Raw genomic sequence first — 21,686 nt, 5'->3', positions numbered from 1 at the left:
TTTTAAAGCAATCTTGCCTTTTCTTGGGATAGCACAACGTTGAATAGGCTTATAATTTACGATGAAGTTATAGCTATCTTCCATAGCTATATGTAGCTACAATTGCACAATAACTACTGTATTTTTCGCAGGATAAGACACACTGGAGTATAAGATGCACCTTAGTTTTTGGGGAGCTGATTGGCAGGTGGATTGGCCTCTGGAATACCCCCAATCAGCTGTTCCCAGAGGTGAATTTTAGCAACAGGTTCCTTGGTTGTGAGCTCTGTGCCTTGCTTTTTTTTCTACCTCTGAAACTCTGTTTCAGAAAAAACTTTTTTCTGCCTCTGAAAGTCTCCAAAAAAGAAAAAAAAGCCTCTGAATCTCTGTTTGGGGGCTTCTTTTCTGAATCTCTGTTTGGGGGCTTCTTTTCTGAATCTCTGTTTGGGGGCTTCTTTTCTGAAGCTTCTTTCAGCCTCTGAAACCTCCATTTGAGAAGCTGGGTGGGGCTACATTCGGAGTATAAGACCCACCCAGATTTTCACCCTCTTTTTTGAGGGAAAAAGGTGTGTCTTATACTCCAAAAAATACAGTATATGTAGGCACAATAAATTCAAATGGGAAACGATCCATTTTCCTTAATGTATTTGAGGCAACCCTTTGTATATACTATATAAAATACAGTTTTATAATAAAATTATGACTAGTTGCTAACAGTATGAACCGAGCACTGACAGGATGTACATTTCTTGCATATCACACATGAGTGTTATTGATTTCTTAGAATCCAGTCAGAATGTATGGATTCTGTTTCTTGTGGCTCTTGGTCTAGTAAAATTTGATTTTTAAGTAGCTATACTGTAATTCTAAAAAACTAGAATAGAATAGAATAGAATAGAATAGAATAGAATAGAATAGAATAGAATAGAATAGAATAGAATAGAATAGAATTTTTATTGGCCAAGTGTGATCGGACACACCAGGAATTTGTCTTGGTGCATACGCTCTCAGTGTACATTCTATTCTAAAAAACTATTCAATATTACAACTTTAAAAAAATAGATAGAATACTCATGCCAAGTCAATTCAGCCTCAGTGGGCAAATTTTATGAGCAAATTAGATGTAATGTTTAAAATATTGCTGATCAGTGTCATTTGAAGAGTACTAAAAACAATAGGTTTTACATCTGACAGGATTGTTCTTTTGTGAAATGGATATTAAAGGCAATTTCAAGTTTAAAGTTCTTGACTCACTAGTGTAGTTAGGATAGCTCCCTATGGAAATAACAGTGAACATTCTTACAATTTCCTTTATATACACTGCATTTTCATTGTTTGCAGGAATATTTGCATGTTAAGTTATCCATCTGTAAACCACTGAAAACCTTTACATGGTAACATTTACAGTGTTGTTTACTATCAAAATGTTTTCAATTTATGCATTGTTGTAATTTTCTATGGTGCCTTTACCTCCCTATGTAAATAATTTTCCTAAAAATACAACACTTGAAATAAACCATTAACGAGTAATTTCTATATGAAAAATGTAAAATATCCATTGATTTTTTTATCTGCAATTTCAAGATGCAAATAACAAAAAAAGTTTTTTAACTTTTTTCCCAAAGTTATTTTTTTTAACTAGGAACTTGTAGCTAGATTGATACTGTACAAGCTTAAATAGTGTTAGAGATCTTGATTTGAAAAATTGAATTAATTTGTTAGAGATTAAAAGAAGAAACATGTTGGGATTATGTGTTTAAAATAAATCCCTTTGGATTTGTTTTAGATCATGCTGGAAAGAAGGAAGAAATGCACAACATACAACAATGTTTTTTTGGAGAAAATAAGAATTAGGACTTTGTCTTGGCAGGGTATGCATCTAATTAATGAAATGTCTAAGAAGCAGGTAGATCAGTATGAACAAATCTGCATTTTTGGAGACACCTTGAGTTAAGGTGAAGGGGGAGCAGAGTCTGCTGGGAGGAAAAACGGACTCCCCCACCCCTGTTTTTTGGTTTAGTTATCAGGGAAGCCTGCTGGGAGGAAAAACGGGGTGTATGTGGGAGGGTTTGTTTTTGAGAGAGAGAAAGAAAGGAGGCAAGGAAGGAAAGAAGGAGGAGAGGAAGGAAGGAGTACAAACCTGGCACAAGAGGCAGCTTCAGAGGATAATCCAGGGCTGGAAGGGACCATCTAGTCCAACCCTGCTCCAGCAGGACATTGCTAGTGAGTTTCTGTCTTTTGATCCTCCAGTCACATAGCCATGCCCACCCAGTCACATGACCCCCCCACCAAGCCACGCCCACAACCGGTAGCAAAAAAATTTAGATTTCACCCCTGGGTGATGTGAATCTAAGTTCTAAAATGTTTGTATATATTTTTAATAAATGTCAAATGTTCTTCTAAGTAGAATATATTTTCATTTCTTTCTTTTAGCAGCAACATTATTATGCAAAGTTTTTTTTAAACCAAAAAAGAATGCAACTAAGCCATTTTCAACATATAAAAGTAGATCTCATTTAGATCAACTGCAGTCTTTAAATACTATCACTCAAACTTAACAAATTGTGAAGAACTATTTATTCATTCATTTATTTAAATATTTATGTGACTATCAAACTAATGACCATGACTCTGGGTGGTGCATAGAGGTTTAAAACCAAATATAATTTTAAGAATAGAAAATTAATAATCATTAGCAATACTAATTATTGATAGTGCTTTTTTTCAAATTTTGCAAAGTACTTAGCTTGAGGATCCTTATTGATCTAGATGTATTTTGCTTGGCTAAAAATGTTAAAAGGAGCCATAAATATTTCATGATGTAATATAAAACACTGAAAAGAGTACAAATTAATGCGAAGGCAGAATGTAAGAATTATTGATTGATTGACAACATGAAAGTGGAAACGTTTATTTCAGAGATTTAAAGCATAATGGAAAGCAAGACATTTCTGCTTTCCTTTGTTATCTTTACAGTCAAATGTCTAAAATACAGCTGTTAGTGATTTCTGTTGAATGAAAATTGCTGCTCAAGAAAATACATTTAGATACGTTTTCTTGAACCATGGATATCTTTTTGAAAAACTTGGATTTGGTTTTATCTAGCCCACTAAGCAATTTTCATTTCTTTAGCATTTAAGAAACTGCAAGTTTTCAAACCATTAGAGAAGAAAGCACTATAGTTTGAGAAGTCAATCCATGGAAACTATTTGAGAATAAAATGCATTACATAGACAGTATATATGTATACATATATTACTATACTATACATTAGCAGTCCACATAGCCTATTTGATCTAATGATTAAGTCATCAGCCTAGAGAGCTGATGGTGAGTTCAGGTTTCACTTTAGCCAGGAAAACTGCTGGGAGACTTTGGGCCAGTCACACTTTCTTAGTCCAACCTACTTCTCAGGGTAGTGGTTGTTGAGAAAATAGTAGGAGGAAGGTGTATTGGACACGTTTAGTGCCTTGATTTATTGGTAAAAATAATAAAGGCTGGATACAAATAAATAAATAAATAAATAAAATAGATATAAAGTAGTCGAGTTGCTATATATTTCAGCATGAAGTACTGTATTTTTCGGACTATTAAGATGCACGTAAATTTAGAAGAGGAAAACAACAAAAAAATGTTTTTGGCCTACCTTTTTTCAGGCCCTTTCCAGTCTTTTTCTGGCCTGTATCCAGGGCTTTTTTTCAGCCCATTTTTGAGGCTTTTTGCAGTCCATTTTTGGGGCTTTTTGGCCTGTTTTTGAGGCTCTTTCTGGTCCATTTTCTAGGCTTTTTTCGACCCGTTTTTCTGGGGGGGAAAAAAAAACAGACCAAAAAAAGGCCAAAAAAAAAAAAAGCCTCAAAAATGGACCAAAAAAGCCTCAAAAACAGGCCGAAAAAAGCCTCGAAAATGGGCTGAAAAAGGCTGAAAAAAGGCCCAAACACAGGGCGTGCGGAGGTCAAAAATATGGCTCGTGGGTGGGCAGGGCTTCAGCAATATTTGGTCTATTAGACGCACAGACATCTTTGCCCCCTTTTGGGAGAGAAAAAAAGTGTCTTATAGTCCAAAAAATACAGTAAGTATTTAAGTTCTACATCCAGTAGCAAATATATTTTAAATATTTGCTTACCTATTATTCTATAATTTTTATTGCTGAGTAAACATTCTCATTAAACACTAAGTAATTTTCTTTTTCTTAGCTGGGGTGAGGTATGTGATATATTAAGGTGTAATACATACCCACATGATCTGGCTGAATTTATTCATGGGAACATAAGCAGATTCTGTTCTGGAAAATTTTTCAAACCTTATTACTGGTAAACTTTAGTTGATCATGGTAAAATTTAGTTATGCAGTTGATATTTCCAACACTGTCCAGTTTTCTATCTGGACTGTGATTTCTTTTTTTCCTAATGGTGAAAAGCTTATATCCAAACTAATCCAAATCACCATGAGCATCATCAAAAAAGTATATATATTTTTAAACCACAGCAATGATTTTTAGCTCATGTCTCTCTGCCACTGTTAACTGAATCCTATTTTGTTGTTTTATGTTATGGAATTAAAAGCGATTAGAAGCCATTGATAGAAAATAAGACTATGAATTTCTCCAGTTCCCCAAATTCTACTCCGATATAATCAAGAAACAAAACAAGGATTGTGTAAATGTGTCAAAAATGTGATAATTTGAGCCGGGTTATCTCAATGAGAACTTTTATTGATTTGTTCTGTGACCCATTTGTTTGTATTATCCATGTATTCCCAGGAGTCTTCTCCAACACCAAAGTTCAAAGATCAATAGTCTTCCTATATTGCTTTTTCAAAGCCCAACTTTTGCTTACATAGAGTATCACATGCAAACCATTGTCCATATAGTTAGGTTCTTTGTACATATATGCACCTCATAGTACCCAAAGTGAAAAGCTATTCTTTGTCTCTTCAGTTTCAATTGTCTATGGAGAGTCTCAATCATCCAGGTCATGGTTGTCCCAAAGATGCTTTTTCAAAAAGGTAACTGGACTTCCTTGGTTTTACCTTGTAAACATTTCGCTTCTCACCCAAAAAGCTTCTTCAGTTCTAAGGCTAATTTTGGTTGCTATACTGTTGTCATTTGTTTAATCTTTATATTTAAACTGTGGTTTTTTTCATTGCTATATCTTGCAAATCATTTGCATTTTTAGCTATCAGAATAGGCCAGGGCTTCCTTTGATCATAATGCAAAAATATGGTTTAGCATTTTGGATTCATGCACGTTCTGATGTGTTAATAAATAATTACAATTTATTGAAGCAAACCAAATTTATAAATCATAGTTTATAGTAGACTTGATTTAGTGAGCATAGTTGAGTAAGCATACTGGGTTTGGGGTTACACATAAACTGCAGATAGTTAAAAATAGTACACAGTTCCATGCTATAGCATCAAATACATTTGTCACCCTTTTGCATAAAATGTTGCAGTTTTGAAGCTAAATTTTACTTTGTCATTTTGCATATTATTTGATAGGAAATAATTCTAACTTTATGACAGTTCTAGTATTGTACATTGACCACTGTGCAGAGTACAAAGAGTGCACTGCAAGAATACACTGTGCAGAGTACTCTTGTAATAAGTCAAGGAACTCTGAGGTCAGTCATTGAAATGCCTACATATCAAATAAATTTGTATATTTGTAACATTTCTATTCCTGTATGTAATCAGCCAAAATAGTGGCAGAAGTTAATATATTTTCAAGTTGCTTTTCAGTAGAACCTTATTTATTATATTGTTTAATCCATGCTAATTACTAAGAATATGTCCTTTCAAGATACTGAATTATAAGTATAGGGTGAATCTAATCTTAACTTAATAATCAATGTTTCTCTATAGTTCCATAATTGTTTAACCTTGTCAGACTGTCCCTTTGTGTTTGTGTGGATTTTAAACTTAATATTCATTGAAGTTAATTTATTTTCCCCTCTCTTACAACTCCCACTTGAGGTTCCTGAAATATATTAGATAAGCTCATGAAATGGGTATTGTTTTATCATTTGCTAATAGTTACTTGAATATACATGGCAGAATTATTGTAGCCCCCTCAAATATGATAAGTAAGATACAGGTAACAAAGACCCATATTATTGAATTTAATGTATTATCTTGGAAGTAGACAATATAATAAAAGTAGGATTGAAGATACTTCGCTTATAATTCTTCTTTCCCTGTCCCCTTAGATGAGGCACAATTGGTTGGAAGAAGAGAAATGACTTTCTTACCACAGTCACTTTCAGGATGTCAGTATTTTACTTAGAGCTTTTTTTTTACTTCCTCTCCAAAGTTTTCTTTTCCACTGACTTTTCATGTTTTTTTTCTTTTTTTGGTTAAGAAAGTGTTTTTCTGATTGGGTAGAAAATTATGTAATGTTTTTAATCTGCTAATGATGTTTACATAATTTACATTTTCTTTATAAACTTTGAATTTAATTGAACATAAATTATCTTGATTGACATAAATATACTGGGAAGTTTTCATGTTTTCTACATCAATAATAATGCATGCATAATAATATATATTAGTTGGGCAGTTTCAAAATTGTTATCAGGAAGGAACATAACCGGCAAACTGAAGAGGGATGTTAAACTAAATATCTCAAATAGCTAATAATTCTTGAAATACAGGAGTCAAGCAATTTAAAGCAAGGTTTTATTCTCTCTGATTCCGAACTATTAAATAATGTTAGGACTATTATATTTTTGGAAGAAGAAGCAATGGGTAGTTTTAAATTTCTGGGCACTTATATCTCGTAGACCTCTCATGGACTATGAATGTTAACATGCTTGTGAAGAAGGCACAGAAGAGTCTGTACTTCCTGAGAATGCTCAGGAAGATAAATCTCTCAGCATCTACTTCTATCCTACTATCGCAGCACCATTGAGAGTGTCCTGACATACAGCATTCTTGCATGGTATGGGAGCAGCTCTGTAGCAGACAAAAAACCTCTACAGAGAATCATTAAAACTGCCCAGAATATCATTGGGCTCCAGCTACTAGCCCTCGACGACATCTTTGAATCTCACTGTTTGAGGAAGTTGCATAACATTCTCAGAGACTCTTCCCATCCTGCTTACAATCTTTTTGGACTGTTGCCTTCTGGCAGAAGATACAGAACAATTAAAACTCGGACCACATGTTTTCTGAATAGTTTTTATCCCAGAACTATAATTGCAGTCAACAATGAACTAAAAGGCCACCATCAGTGAGCTGTTGGACAGCATTATTTGGTCTGTTGTGTGAATGTTTGGGTGGTTTAGCAGTGGGGAATTTGTGGTGGGTGGGAGTGTGTTTGGGGATTGTTACATGTATTGGACCTTGGGTGTTAAGTGAATTTCGTTGTATGGGTATATTGTGTATACACGTACAATGATAATAAAATTATTATTATTATTACTGAATCTGAAAGCAATTCCTGTAAAATTTACTGAAAAGAGATGAGTGGATACACGATGCACAGCACTTTGTCAATATTAATTTTATTCCACCCAATTTCCATTGCCCTATGTTTTTATAACATTTTAAACCATGCAAAATAAGTCTGTATTTTTGAATTGTCATGTTGGGAAACGTTTATAATTTTTAAAATAGTTGTTTTTCATTTAAATTTGGCTCCTGGTGATTTACATACAGTGTAAACATCAAGGCAGTTTTCTTGGCATGAGTGCTGTCTTTCAGGATAATTTTTTTAATTTCCATTCTAGTGTGTGTATCCATGAACTTGCAAATGGTCTCCATCAAAGTTCTAACATGAGGAGCTTTGCTTAGCTCTCTAAATTAGCCAAGATTGGCTACATGCTGCCAATCTATGTGACACAAAGTATTTAGTTTCCTATGGGTGATTTCCAACTACGCTGTTGAAATTACTTGAATTGCTGTTAACCAAATCATTCTGAATGTTTCAGTTAAACAACTTTCAGTTCATGATCGGAAAATCCTTTTTCACATTTAATGATCGAACTAAGTCAAATAAACATGATAAATCAATGTTATATGTTTCAGTACAAAATATCACTGAGCTTGTATCCTAAATCATGGATTATTTCTTCCACAGTAGCATTGCTTCTTGACAGAAAATCTGATTAAAACTGCTGTAAATTGATTTCTGAATTGTATCATGTCTGCCAGGGGAATACAGGTGGTCCTCGACTTACCTGTGTTCCCCGACTCGAGACTATAAAGGTAGGCCATGATGGCAATGGTCATTAAGCAAATTTATGGCAATGGTCATTAAGCAAATCTGTTGTTAAGTTGTTGAGAGGACGCCATGGGGGACACCATTGTTAGCTATGGGGAAATAAACCCCATTTTTGACAACAACAACAAAAACACAGCATTATAAATCATGTGACCATAGGAGAGAGCAAACAGCTGTAAATGCAGGCCAGTTGCCAAGGGCCTGAAATGCAGTCACATGCCTGCAGAGAGCTGGGCACCTGTCAAAAACTGGATTGTAAGTATCTTTTGGGGGCGGCTCCATCGTAAGTTTGAATAGTTGTAAGTTGAGGACTACCTTTAAGCTATCTTCTTTAAATGGTAATTTAAATATATAGGCTGTGTGAGAATATTTCTGTGGTTCTGCTAAAGTGTCCCTGCACAAGATGCCTTTAAGAAAGGAATAGACACATTTTTGGAAGAAGAAACAATGGGTGGTTTCAGATTTAGAACAGCTACAGTATATATTTTGCAGCTATGTTGAAGGCTGATATCTGAAGGCCAGCTCCTGAAAAATTGTGTTAATAGTCATTGCTGCATGCTTGACTAGATATATTTTTGCTCTACTATACCAGCAAATATGTTAGAAACTTGCGCTGTCTATTGCTCCACTGCACTATGTTTTCATGTTTTAAGGATGTACCTTTAAGGTGGAATGTGGAGCCTATTTACAGATGATGCTGGTAGCTTTATTGAAATTCAGTGCTATTTATTCGAGCTAAAAAAATAAATTTCGTCAATGTTTGATATTTTATAGAAAACTACACGGACACTTTTAAAGATAAAACACAAGGATTTATTTCTTGGGCGCCTGTTCATCTTCATCCGCATAGCAGATTCCTTCCTTATTTTTTCCTTTTTTCTCCCTCTCATTGCATTTTCCTTCTTTTCTCTGATTGCTTTTTCTTCTTAGACCATTATTACATTGGTTGATAGGATTCAGTGATAACCTGACTATCTGCCTCTTCAATAATCATGTGATTGATGCTAATTTTCCTTCAGGGACACATTTATTGGATGGAAAACTACTCTATATTTGAGCATCCCATCTACCAACAATTCAAAAATAATTGTTTATTATATATGAGTTTTTAACTCCACATTGCAATTCTAAGATGGGCTGCTATATAAATAGAATAAATAAATAAAATGTTGCTTCCTATCTTATCAAGGGATGGTTGTAGGAAGGGGAGAGGTTGATGAAAAAAAGTCTTGCTTACAAAGGATTTCATATGCCTGAAAGTCTTTTATCAGTCATATTCTGTTCTACTTTTTTTTAGATTGTTTGCCGGCAGATATTCAAATCAGCACGGCAGAGACCAGAAAGATAGCTTTTGCTTTTTTACCTACTTGCTGCTTAAAAAAAAAAAAAGGAGGTGGTGGTGGAAGCTTCCTGTTGTGTACAGATGGAAGAAATAAATCTTTACTTGATTTTGATGTGGCATAATTTAAATGGAATTTTAAAGCACAATTGACAATCAGGCTACTCAGCATTCATCAGATCCTCATCTCCATTCTTTCTGCTCCATTATATACATATGAAAATTTCCAAAATCAAGAATTTCTGATTCCTTATAAGGATTTTTTTTTTTGTTTACATTTATACCCCGCCCTTCTCCGAAGACTCAGGGCGGCTTACAGTGTATAAGGCAATTTTGCATACTTTATTACAGGTAGTCCTCGATTTACGACCACAATTGAGCCCAGCATTTGTTAAGTGAGTTTTGCCCCATTTTACAACTCTTCTTGCTACATATGTTAAGTGAATGACTGCAATTATGAAGTTAATGACACAGTCGTTAAGTGAAGCTCTCTTCCCCTGGAGTTCCCTTATCAGAAGGTCGCAAAAGGTGATCACATGACCCCAGGACACTGCAACCAGCGTCTGAATTTTGATCACATGACCATGGGGATCCTGCAACAGTTGCAAGTGTGAAAAATGGTCCTAAGTCACTTTTTTCAGTGATGTTGTAACTTTGAACAGTCACTAAATAAACTGTTGTAAGTCAAGAACAATCTGTACTACAATCAGTGATCCAGATACGTGAAATCCAGTAATGTGTGTTAAATGCTTACTTAGAGGTATTAGAGTATTTGATACCACATTTTAGGTACTGTAACCCAGAATTTGACCATATTGTTACTTAAGCTAGTGTTATCTAATTGGCTAATAAGTATTAGCTACATATATAGAAATCAGTTTGATTGATTGCACATTGACTGTAATATAGGAGATGCATCATTTGACTATGGGAGCGGGTAGTAACAGAAGTAAATCAGACTTGGTATGATTCTTGTAATTTTATTTTACTTTTTCCCTTTTTCTTTTATGTTCTGTGCTGAAATATGCTATTCTCCAGCTATGGTATTCCCTGATTTCTGCAGGTAAACAATAATTTCAGCTTCATAGATGCTTAAATTATTAGAAGAGCTTACCAGATCTTCTAAAATAAATCAGCTGATGATTAGCCTTTATAAAATTCATTATGCATTTTTTAAAGTCTGGATGGAACAGGGTATTAAAAATCTCATTTTGTTTAAACAGTGGGAATTATTTTAACTTCAATATTCATTAGATAGTTAGATTGTGGCTTGTATTTTTTTAAAAAGTACTATTAGTCCCATTGCATTTATACAGAAAAAGAATGAGTAGGCATCATGTTGCAGGAGAAGCAAGATGAATAATAAAATAATATATTTTAATAAAATGTTTTGCAATGTTTTAATTTTGTCCTAGAAGAAATATATCAGTACAATTTTAGTAAAAATTTAATGTTTCTGGATGGCCATCTTCTTTTGAACTATTCTTCTACTACATGAAAATTGACAGCTAGACTACAGAAATGGATTTTCGGAGCCTCTCTTTTTGCTAAGAGACTAGACTTTCAATATTGAAAAAGCATATTTATAGTTCCAATTATTCAGTGAATTGACGACCTCATGCTATTTACGACTTAGGAATGAATTACTTTATAGATGCAGATAATATATGGACAGTTACCATGAAATATAGTCATCGTTTTTTAAACAGTTAAAACCTATATGCGTTTAGTAGATATCAAAAACACCACAACACGCTTTTTGTTGTTGATATTATATTTCTTACTTACCATTTTATTTTTATTCTGTTGTATTAAACAGAATGTATGCTGGATACCACATTAAAAATAAAACAGCAGTAATAAATTTAATGAGCGTTAATTTACCAGTTGCTTTTAGTCATTATGCTAGAGTTCTTGAATGGTTCCATTTTTAAAGGGGTAAAGGAATTTAGCATTCATTAATAAGTAAACAAATGTTCCCAAATGCAGTAATACTGCAAATATTGCTTCTATAATATAATTCATGGGATATCTGAGCCACACCGAACTTCTGAATGTATTTTCAAATGCAAATAATGCAGTGAAATTTCATCCAAGACCAAAAGTGTTCAACTAATACTGTTGACTAGGGCCATGATTTCTTCTTTGTTCTTCCGCATGTAAGATCAAGTTATCTCTTCTCTTGTACCCACTTATATTATTCTCACTATTTGAAAACAGTTCCTTTTCCTGGGCTTGTAAATGCATTTCCAAAGAAGGGCTATATTTTAATTATTCTACAGAAAGCTTTAACTATCAGGCAAACCCTTGAAAAGGAGTTAATGTGGCGGAAAACACTTTCCCTAAGCAATGCCTTTTCATTGCTTAACAATACTTTTTAGAAAAGAAAATGTTACATGGAAAGCTTTATGGAGCATGGTGGGTTTTTTTTATCACCTTGAGATAAGAGTCATGTTGTATAATCAGTAAATATTTGCGGTAAGACAGTTTAAACTGCTTGAGATTAAAGGATATATTTTCAGATGTAATAATGAGCCTGTTATTAAAGCCTGAAGGCATTTGTGAAAAGTGAATAATCAATCCTCTATCAAAAGGCTGGACTTTGATTACTCTTACAGTGAATAAAAAGCTCCCGATGTATTTATTCTTAGATAATTAAATCAGTGCCCAGTGGTAGAGTCATGTGAATTAATAGTCAAAGAAAAGACCAAAAAGAAAGTTGACTTTAGTTTTTGCATCTTTTTAAAGAATGAGAATCTAGTTTTGCATTTTATCGTTTTTTTAAAAAAGTCTATTAAACTTCCCCTCCTTTTATCCATAAGGTTTAATACTGTTAAAAAAGAAAAAACTTGTTAATGTGTTAACCTATGGATGCCAGACAAAGCCTTATAGATATTAATTAAGTGCAGAGACCACCAAGGACTCCACAGTCCAACCTGAGTTATATATATATTCTCTTCTATTGGTAAGAATTAAACAAGAATACTTCTTTGAGGTAGACTCAAAACTCACCAGTAGAAGACTGCCTATTATTCCCATTGGTATGTCCTCAAATTATATTTTGTCAGTATTATATATTCACCTTCCCACATGAAAGCTTTCTAAAGGTGCTGAACTAACAAAATACTCCATTTGATTTGCCTTTTTAACTGTATAAACAACTTTAAAGCCTATGTTTTACTTGCTTCCATTGACAAGTAGACAGAAATAAGCTGCATGGCAAGCTACCTAGAAAATATCTCATTTCCATTGAATTGTAAGTTAGTAAGCACTTTTTCAGATATTATAAAGTCTAATAGGTGCACAGTATTCATAGCTGTTGCCCTACACAGGACTTGACATTAAATCATAGATTACTTGATCATTCAGCTTAGGTTGCTCCTAGTTAGACTTACTGAAAATCTCCTAGACACATATTGGCTAGAAAAGAATATCCCATCCAAGAATGAAGCAAGTTAATTACCCATTGCCAATAAAGATGCAAATATCTCATCTATCAATTGTGATTTAAATTCCTTCTTCTTTTTCTCATGTATCCCACAAATAAATCAATATTTTTGGCATAGTACATGAGAGATGAAGACAAACTATTGCTATACATATATGTAACTACCAGCTCTAGCCTGAGAATCCTTGGCTTCCCATAACCCTGATTGTGTCCTGAACCTTTGAGACCATCTCTTAATGCCAATCAGTGTCTTGATTTGTATAGCCACTTAGATGGCCTGTCATGGCATAGGACTGGAAGAGAATGCAGCCTCAATGTTTACCCACATTTCCAGCCTTATTATCTCACAGAATATTATTTAGGTACAGCCTTAAGATAAAATTACAATTTAAAACATGATTGTAGATTTTTTTTTTCAGACTAGCAGGCTGGTTAGGTCTTTGTGTGGTAGCTACAGGGCTGCACATCTCATGACCAGGGCCATGAAAGGGGCGTGGCAGAATCAAGACAAAAATGAAAATTGTTTTAATTTAACTGTATATTTTAATTAAAGTTAAAATTAATCAATATGACTATTCAGCATGTGCTGCCGCATAAAAATGTACAGCATGATGAAAATACACAGGCATGGAAGTGATGTATTCGCGAATTTTGAGGCTGAAAAAGCATAGTACTTCATCACGTATGTATGTAATAGGTTTGATATCTTTTATTCATAGTGGAGCTAAAACCTTTAAACAGTGGGAGAAAACTCACTAATAGAAGACTGCCTATTATTCCCATCGGTATGTCCCCAAATTATATTTTGTCAGTATTATATATTCACCTTCCCACATGAAAGCTTTCTAAAGGTGCTGAACTAACAAAATACTCCATTTGATTTGCCTTTTTAACTGTATAAACAACTTTAAAGCCTATGTTTTACTTGCTTCCATTGACAAGTAGACAGAAATAAGCTGCATGGCAAGCTACCTAGAAAATATCTCATTTCCATTGAATTGTAAGTTAGTAAGCACTTTTTCAGATATTATAAAGTCTAATAGGTGCACAGTATTCATAGCTGTTGCCCTACACAGGACTTGACATTAAATCATAGATTACTTGATCATTCAGCTTAGGTTGCTCCTAGTTAGACTTACTGAAAATCTCCTAGACACATATTGGCTAGAAAAGAATATCCCATCCAAGAATGAAGCAAGTTAATTACCCATTGCCAATAAAGATGCAAATATCTCATCTATCAATTGTGATTTAAATTCCTTCTTCTTTTTCTCATGTATCCCACAAATAAATCAATATTTTTGGCATAGTACATGAGAGATGAAGACAAACTATTGCTATACATATATGTAACTACCAGCTCTAGCCTGAGAATCCTTGGCTTCCCATAACCCTGATTGTGTCCTGAACCTTTGAGACCATCTCTTAATGCCAATCAGTGTCTTGATTTGTATAGCCACTTAGATGGCCTGTCATGGCATAGGACTGGAAGAGAATGCAGCCTCAATGTTTACCCACATTTCCAGCCTTATTATCTCACAGAATATTATTTAGGTACAGCCTTAAGATAAAATTACAATTTAAAACATGATTGTAGATTTTTTTTTTCAGACTAGCAGGCTGGTTAGGTCTTTGTGTGGTAGCTACAGGGCTGCACATCTCATGACCAGGGCCATGAAAGGGGCGTGGCAGAATCAAGACAAAAATGAAAATTGTTTTAATTTAACTGTATATTTAATTAAAGTTAAAATTAATCAATATGACTATTCAGCATGTGCTGCCGCATAAAAATGTACAGCATGATGAAAATACACAGGCATGGAAGTGATGTATTCGCGAATTTTGAGGCTGAAAAAGCATAGTACTTCATCACGTATGTATGTAATAGGTTTGATATCTTTTATTCATAGTGGAGCTAAAACCTTTAAACAGTGGGAGAAAACTCACAAATGAAGCTGTTTTATAGCTGGCACAATTCTTCTATTTCAAGCTCCATTTCTTGCTTGGTAAGATGACTTCCACCTGCTAGGTGACCTGTGGGAGGTAACTTCTTTGCAAAGAGAACCCACGTTGAAAAAATGTCCACGCAGATGTTCCCTTATTCATGCTGAGTGCTTAAGGCTTTTGGAGAAAAGAACACCATAGGTCTGCATGAACTTTTAAAATGTCATCTTTATCCTAGTTACATTCTACAGTATTGCAAACAAGAAAAGGAAGGCCCATTTAGCTAACTAATTCCCTTGTTAATTGGTCTGTCTGGAGCTGCAAAGGACATCAACAGGATAGAGACCTCAAGGGTCTTTTTTCTAGAAGAAGAACTCTAGGAAGTAATTTAGGTTTCTATTTTGGGGAGTAGGGTATAATATGCTCCTTGTGCAATGATAAGCACAAAGATCTAATTTTCATTGAGACAGAGCTCAAGAACATTTTCAATTCTATTGTAATGCTGGCATATCAAAACCATTGATTGCTTAATTTGGAGGGAAAAACAGAAATTTGCCAAACTGATTATTATTTAATCTCAGCTCCCTGCCCAGTTTAGTCCCTGTACTAGAGCAACAATCTGGAATCTGCTGGCATAAAATACCTTGTGTTGCCTTTGGCTAGGAATTAAATGAAAACGTTGCCTTTTTGAAATATATTTTGCTTCCTCTGGTCTGCTTGCATCGTTTCTCTGATTATTTATGTATGGACGCCTATTGCTTAACAACACAAAATAATAACTCAGAGACAAAGCAATGTTGTTTCTTGTCAACAGAAGTCTCAATAAAAAGGAATGATCTTTCCCTGGTCAGGAGTACTTTTATGGAAAATCCATTATAAATTCATGATTAAAAAAAATTATGTAGGGTGGCATAGCTACAAAGAAATTTGATCCGCCATCACCAATATTCCTTCCCAAAAAGGATATAAAGGACAGGAACAGTTTACTCAGAAAAGGAAATATTTTGCTTGCTTTTGGGGAAGGAGGAGCAGAGTTAGTGACTTTCATTCTGAACATATTTAAGGAAATTGTTTACCAATCCAGTTAAAGACATAAGAGATGTGCCTTGCAACTTGGTGTACATTCTGAAGCTGTATGCATTCCTCTGGTTATAATTTTGCATCTGACAAATGGGTCATTTCATCACCCAATTTTCTATTCATACACTGTTGTTTTGAGAGTTACCATATTTTTCGGAGTATGTTGCACCTTTTTACCCCACAAAAGGGTGAAAATCTGGGTGCATCTTCTAGTCTGAATGTACAACCTTTGGAGGTTGTTGGCCTCTGTGCGTCACATTTCCCGGCGGTTTCAGGTGGTGGGGATCCTCACATTGCTAAAACTGAGATCACATTTTCAGTCTCCACACACAGGAAGATGGGCGGCGGAAATGGTTAGGGTACTGCTTGGAACTGGCCGAAAGCCACTGCCACCACATTTTCATGAGGCCACATCAAGGAAGAAAATGCTGGAAAACACGATGCATGGAAGCGATGCTCTTGTGAAGTGGGCGCTTCTGCATGAGAGGTGTAAGGCAAGTGGCTCGCCACCCGGCCTGCCCTTCTCCAGACTACCCAGGCTGAGGGTGGTCAGCTTCTGCTCCTGACCCGGGATCTGGCCAGGAGGAAAAAGAAAGTGAGATTGCAGAAAAGGAGGAGGAGGGTGCGCGGCTCTGCGAATTGCTTTGGGGAATCGGAGGAAAAAGCATTGCGTTTTCTAGCATTTTCCTCCTCAATTCCTCAAAACAATTTGCAGAGCTGTGCATCTTCCTCCTCTTTGGTGGCTAAAGGGGAAGAAGAAAACTCGTTGAGAAGACACATACTCCTGTTGCTGGAAGAAGGTTGAAGTTGGTTTCTCCCCTTGCTCTCTTATACTGAACTGCACTGCTTTTCTGACTTGTTGATAAAGCAGTGAGCACTGGGAGAAAGCAGCAGCTGGACACTGAGGAGGTGGCGCTGATCCATTTCGGGTGGTCAAAATGCCAAGCGGATGTGGGGAGCTGAGACATTTCACATTGCCCCCCCCCCAGCTGCTCAGTGCATTTCAGTTTAAAGAGCAAGGGGGGGAAACCAACTCAACTGCGGATGGACCCCCTCTGGGGATGAAGACGGTTTGGGAGGAGAAGGTGGCTAAGGAGGGAGGAATGTAGGTGCAAGGGAAGGCGCAAGGACTGGGTGGGGGGGACTGCAGGAGAAGCAGCCCTTCACCCAGGGCTGAAATGCTCCTGGTTCAGACTGGATAAGCTGATCCGGTAGCGATGGCAGGTGGTTCAGAGAACTGGTAGCAAAAATCCCTGCCTCCCTGCCTCCGCCCAGCTGAGCCGCACAATTGTCAGAGCCTTTTTTTAAAAAGCATTTGTTTACAACCTCTTCAGCCGAATAGGTTGTAAAAAATGCTTTTAAAAGTAAAAAAAAAGATTGAGCGTCACAGCTGATCAACCCCCTTGCACGCTGTTCTACTTACCCCATGCTTCCTTTTGGTGTGCACTGCACGCGTGCACAGCCAGCAAACTGGTAGTAAACCGGTTCAGATTTCACCACTGCTTTCACCCTTTGTTCCAGCAATAGGAGAGTGTCTGTTCTCAATGTGCCCAGTTTTCTTCTTCCCCTTTAACCACCGAGAGCTCCAAGTTCTCCCAGGGTCGGCCTGGAGCAGCTCCAGCAGTTCTGACGGCTGCTTCACAACTTGTGCGAGGACTGGAGATCACCACGCCCTACAGCAGTAGACTTCTCCTTAACCTCCCGAGATTTCTGCCCCCATGGCTGCTACGTGGCATAGGGTGAGGGTGGTCCGTGCAGACTACCTGCAGGCTTTGGGTATGCTGAGTGGGCTTGCATCTTAAAGGAACTGGTGGCTTGCTGGGTGCTGCGCAGGAGGTGTAAGGCAAGGCACTGCCATCCAAAAACCGTTGCCGCAATCCGCTGCCTGGACCGAAAACACGATGCTCTTTTGGGGAATTGGGGAGGCAGCGGAGCTCTCCAGGCAGTGGAGATCACTGCAACAGTGTTTTTGGGTGGCTGCGCCTTGCCTTATGCCCCTGCGCTGCGCCTGCTTTGCCAACCAAGTCCTGACCTCTGCGCTTCCCCAGGCCGCTTCTGGAATCAGGCTCTGACCAAGGCAGCAGAGGTGCAGGAGGCTTGCTGGGAAGCCTGGCACCGTGTTTACGAGATGGCAGCGTCCAGGAGGACTGAAGTGCTGTGTCTCTATGGGGCCCTGCTGCGAGAAAGCCAGGCTTTCCACGCCTATAGCTATACTTAGGAAAACAGGGGTGTCTTGAGAGTGGAGCCTTCAGTGCCAAGTCCTCTTCTGCCCCCATGAAAATCATCCCCCACGCCATCCTACCCACTCCAGTTAAATAGAGTGATAGGGTTTATTTTAAACTGATAAAAAGATCTGTGCTACCCGTTACCAAAATCCGAGTGGAAGTGAGGCTGATCCTGATGCTGGTAGGCAGAGGCAGAATTCTTTTTTTCTTTTTTTCCTCCCCCAAAATTAAAATGCGTCTTATACTCCGGTGTGTCTTATACTCGAAAAATACAATAGTTCTCATATAGGCAAAGAAAGACTATTTGATAAAAGGTGTAACTATTACATAAAACAAGGGACAGATTGAAGTAGGGCCTCCAAATAAATTCATTTTTCATTGCACAGGAATGGCAGGAGAAAGCAGGAGAAAATGGCTAAAGAGGATACAACAGTGAAATCTGTCTACGTCGTAATTTAAAAGAAACATACATGCTAGAATTATTTCATAATGATTTCGGAGGTTTTTTTTTTAACAATACAGGACTTAATTGCAATATCAGGAAGAACCTTACTTACCGAATAATAGTTTGTATCTGGTGTAGTTGCTACCACTTATTAATAATAATTGGATTATATAAAAATGCATTCCATGAATTCAGTGGGGGCTGGAAAGTTTACAAAAATGTTCAAGGGAAGCAGGATGGTTGAACGGTAGACCTTATTTTTAGCAGAATCATACCAGTTATGTTGGTGACCTTGGAAGTCAAGAATGACAGTTCCAGTCTTCCTAATTGGCATAGTGTTTGAAGTTTAAAGTGAAGGAAGAGGAGAGGCAGAACTGACAATGGGTTTTGGGAGAAAAGCATTTAGTGTGAGCTTGCAATCCTCAAGCGTGACATGCTTTTAATGCAGCCCAGAAATTGGATGGACGTGATCAGTTTGGGACTTTAAAAATAAAAGTTACATCTTGTTGAATTGGGGCAGAAACTAACAGATATTTCAGAAATGGCACATGTTCTCTAGTACCCACTACAGTCAACAGCTCATGTGCTATATTATATGGTGTTTGTAATTTGAAAGAAAGCTCTTTAAAGTCCCACATATATGCACTGAAAATAGGTATACTATCGTTGAACAAAGAGCTGAATGGGAAAGATTATTTTGGACAAAACTGTTTTATGTGCTTCTTTCAACTCACATTAAAGGAACATACTTAAAGGTGCCTGCTGATGCTTTTTTTGAAACAAAAAGTACACTTCATTTTGCCCTTCCAAGCTATTTTACTTTTACTCTGTCATTGAAAATCCAGCAAAATGACATGTGAAATATACTTTAAAAAAACAGGTAAGAACTGCCTTAGAGCTAATTTTATGTAATTAAGACACCCAGCTAGAAACTGGGTGTTTCTAGTGAGTTTCTAGTACATGCATGCCTACACGTACACACATATACACACAAACACACCTTTTAAGAATCCTACTTCACAAGGCATGAATATTTCGATACATAAGGATAATTTTCTTGCTAGTTTAGGAAGGTTTATTTGGAAATGATGAGAGAACCCAGATCTATGAGACTATTCAAGATGTTAGGTTGTTCTGCCTGGTTGGAAAATTTTACTTTTATGTCAAATTGCCTCAGTAATAATTAATTGCCCCTATAGTGGAATTTTCATTACATTGTAATTTAAGATCACATATGGGAAGGTGTGTTTGAACTTTCAAAAGTGATACCATAAAAATGTCTAAATTCTTATTGTTAGGAAAACAAGTAAATGTTGTATCAAGACAGGTCAATGCATCTCTTACTTTCTGCTTCATAAGGCAAAACCAAGCATCATTACTAATTTATATCTTGGTACACTTACTCTTAAAAATTGTTTCATACATATATGTCTCTTCTGCAAAGTTAAATGGTATGTCATTATGCTGACTCCAGCTTTTTTTTTCAGTTAAATCCCTAAGAGGCACATGAGATTAATATATGGAGACACGCTAACTGTGTGTCTAATGACACATAGATAATTTTCTGCCACAGGAAATCATGGCAGCTAATTTCATACAGTATTAAGAACCGTCTGTCATACGCTGAAAATACTCAGTGTTTTAACAAGACTAAACTTTTAATGCTGAATGTGCAAGAGTAAGGCTTTGCATAGTAAGTGCTCCCAAACAAAACTAACTCTGGCATAAAAAATTGAAGTTGCAAAGATGCAAATCTTGACTTACTTGCTATTAAAATAATTGATTTATCTTGTAGGTTTCTAGAAATATACATAGTGGCAATACTCAACCACTTTCTTGGATGTAGATAATGTTCTTCATTGATCTAACTATGGTTCTCTGAAATGTTTTCATCAAAATACAACAGAGAGACATCCTTACTGTTCTGTCCTAGAACGAGGCGGGTAAAGCATGGGTTGTGGACCGAATGTAACACTTACTTAGTCTGGGAACTGGAGTGATGAGCTACAAATATTTTTCATAGTCTCAATTTGAACCTCAAAAGAATTTCATTAAAAGTCACTCCCCATTCTATCAAACAAGAAAATGATTCCCAATTTCCCTCTACTATGGCTTGAGTTAATTTGATCTGTAAAATAATAGTATTTTTTCCCAAACTTATTTTTTTTTTAGTAAACATGTAACTACCTGGGCACACAATTGCACATTACAGCAAGTACTTAGATTATTTTAAGTAAGAATTAGTTTTACTTTGCTTTAACCTATAAGTTGTGCTTGTATGTAATTTTGATAAAATATATTAATATTTTTGTTAAAGGTAATACTGTGATATGAACGTAACTTCTTTTATGTACACTGAGAGCATGTGCACCAAGACAAATTCCTTGTGTGTCCAATCACACTTGGCCAATAAAAAAAGCTGTTCTGTTCTATTCTATTCTATTCTATTCTATTCTATTCTATTCTATTCTATTCTATTCTATTCTATTCTATAATTCTTTACATCAAACAATACTTTCCACAAAATGTAAATAATACAGAAAAGCTAAATGACCCAGAAAATGCTTTAAAATTTCATTTCACATATGAATGGTTATTGTCAGCCCTCCAAAATAGACATCTTAGATTTGGAAATCTAAGACACACAAACTAATACTAGCTTTATTATAAAGTAGTAGAATCTTGCATGTCTGAAAATGCTTCTCCCTCCTTCTCTTTATGTTCAAGAGAACTAGGGTGATAATGTCTGAGATGTGTGTTTTTTTCAAATTACACTTCTGCCCATTGTTTTGATGACATCTTTTTCCTGCTCTACTTCAGTGTTACTCCTTCTGTCCATTAAGCTATTAAAAAAGCATTCCATAACTTTATTTCACTTAAATACTTAAAGTAATTGTTCTTCTCTGTTCTGTGTTGGCCAGATCACACTCAGAATAGCATTCAGATCTAGGCACTGCATTTTAGACCACCAACAAGATTGCATGTTATACATCCAAATGAGAACA

At 36.1% G+C, this 21,686-nt stretch overlaps 1 protein-coding gene across 2 annotated transcripts in view; it reads left to right on the top strand.

The window, feature by feature from the left end:
- ST6GALNAC5 (ST6 N-acetylgalactosaminide alpha-2,6-sialyltransferase 5) overlaps positions 1 to 21,686 on the top strand; it is an 84,092-nt gene that overhangs the window by 44,371 nt on the left and 18,035 nt on the right. The window contains exons 3-4 of one of the 2 annotated variants that reach the window (XM_058175272.1): positions 1,766 to 1,850; positions 4,916 to 4,983. The exons of the other annotated variant lie outside the window; for it this stretch is intronic. Coding sequence (XP_058031255.1) covers positions 1,766 to 1,850; positions 4,916 to 4,983 — 153 coding nt within the window. The remainder of the gene's footprint in view (positions 1 to 1,765; positions 1,851 to 4,915; positions 4,984 to 21,686) is intronic. 2 annotated transcript variants of the gene reach the window in all.

Source organism: Ahaetulla prasina, chromosome 3 (assembly GCF_028640845.1).
Source record: "Ahaetulla prasina isolate Xishuangbanna chromosome 3, ASM2864084v1, whole genome shotgun sequence".
Classification (NCBI taxonomy): domain Eukaryota; kingdom Metazoa; phylum Chordata; class Lepidosauria; order Squamata; family Colubridae; genus Ahaetulla; species Ahaetulla prasina.
This window is presented reverse-complemented; position numbering and strand designations above follow the sequence as displayed.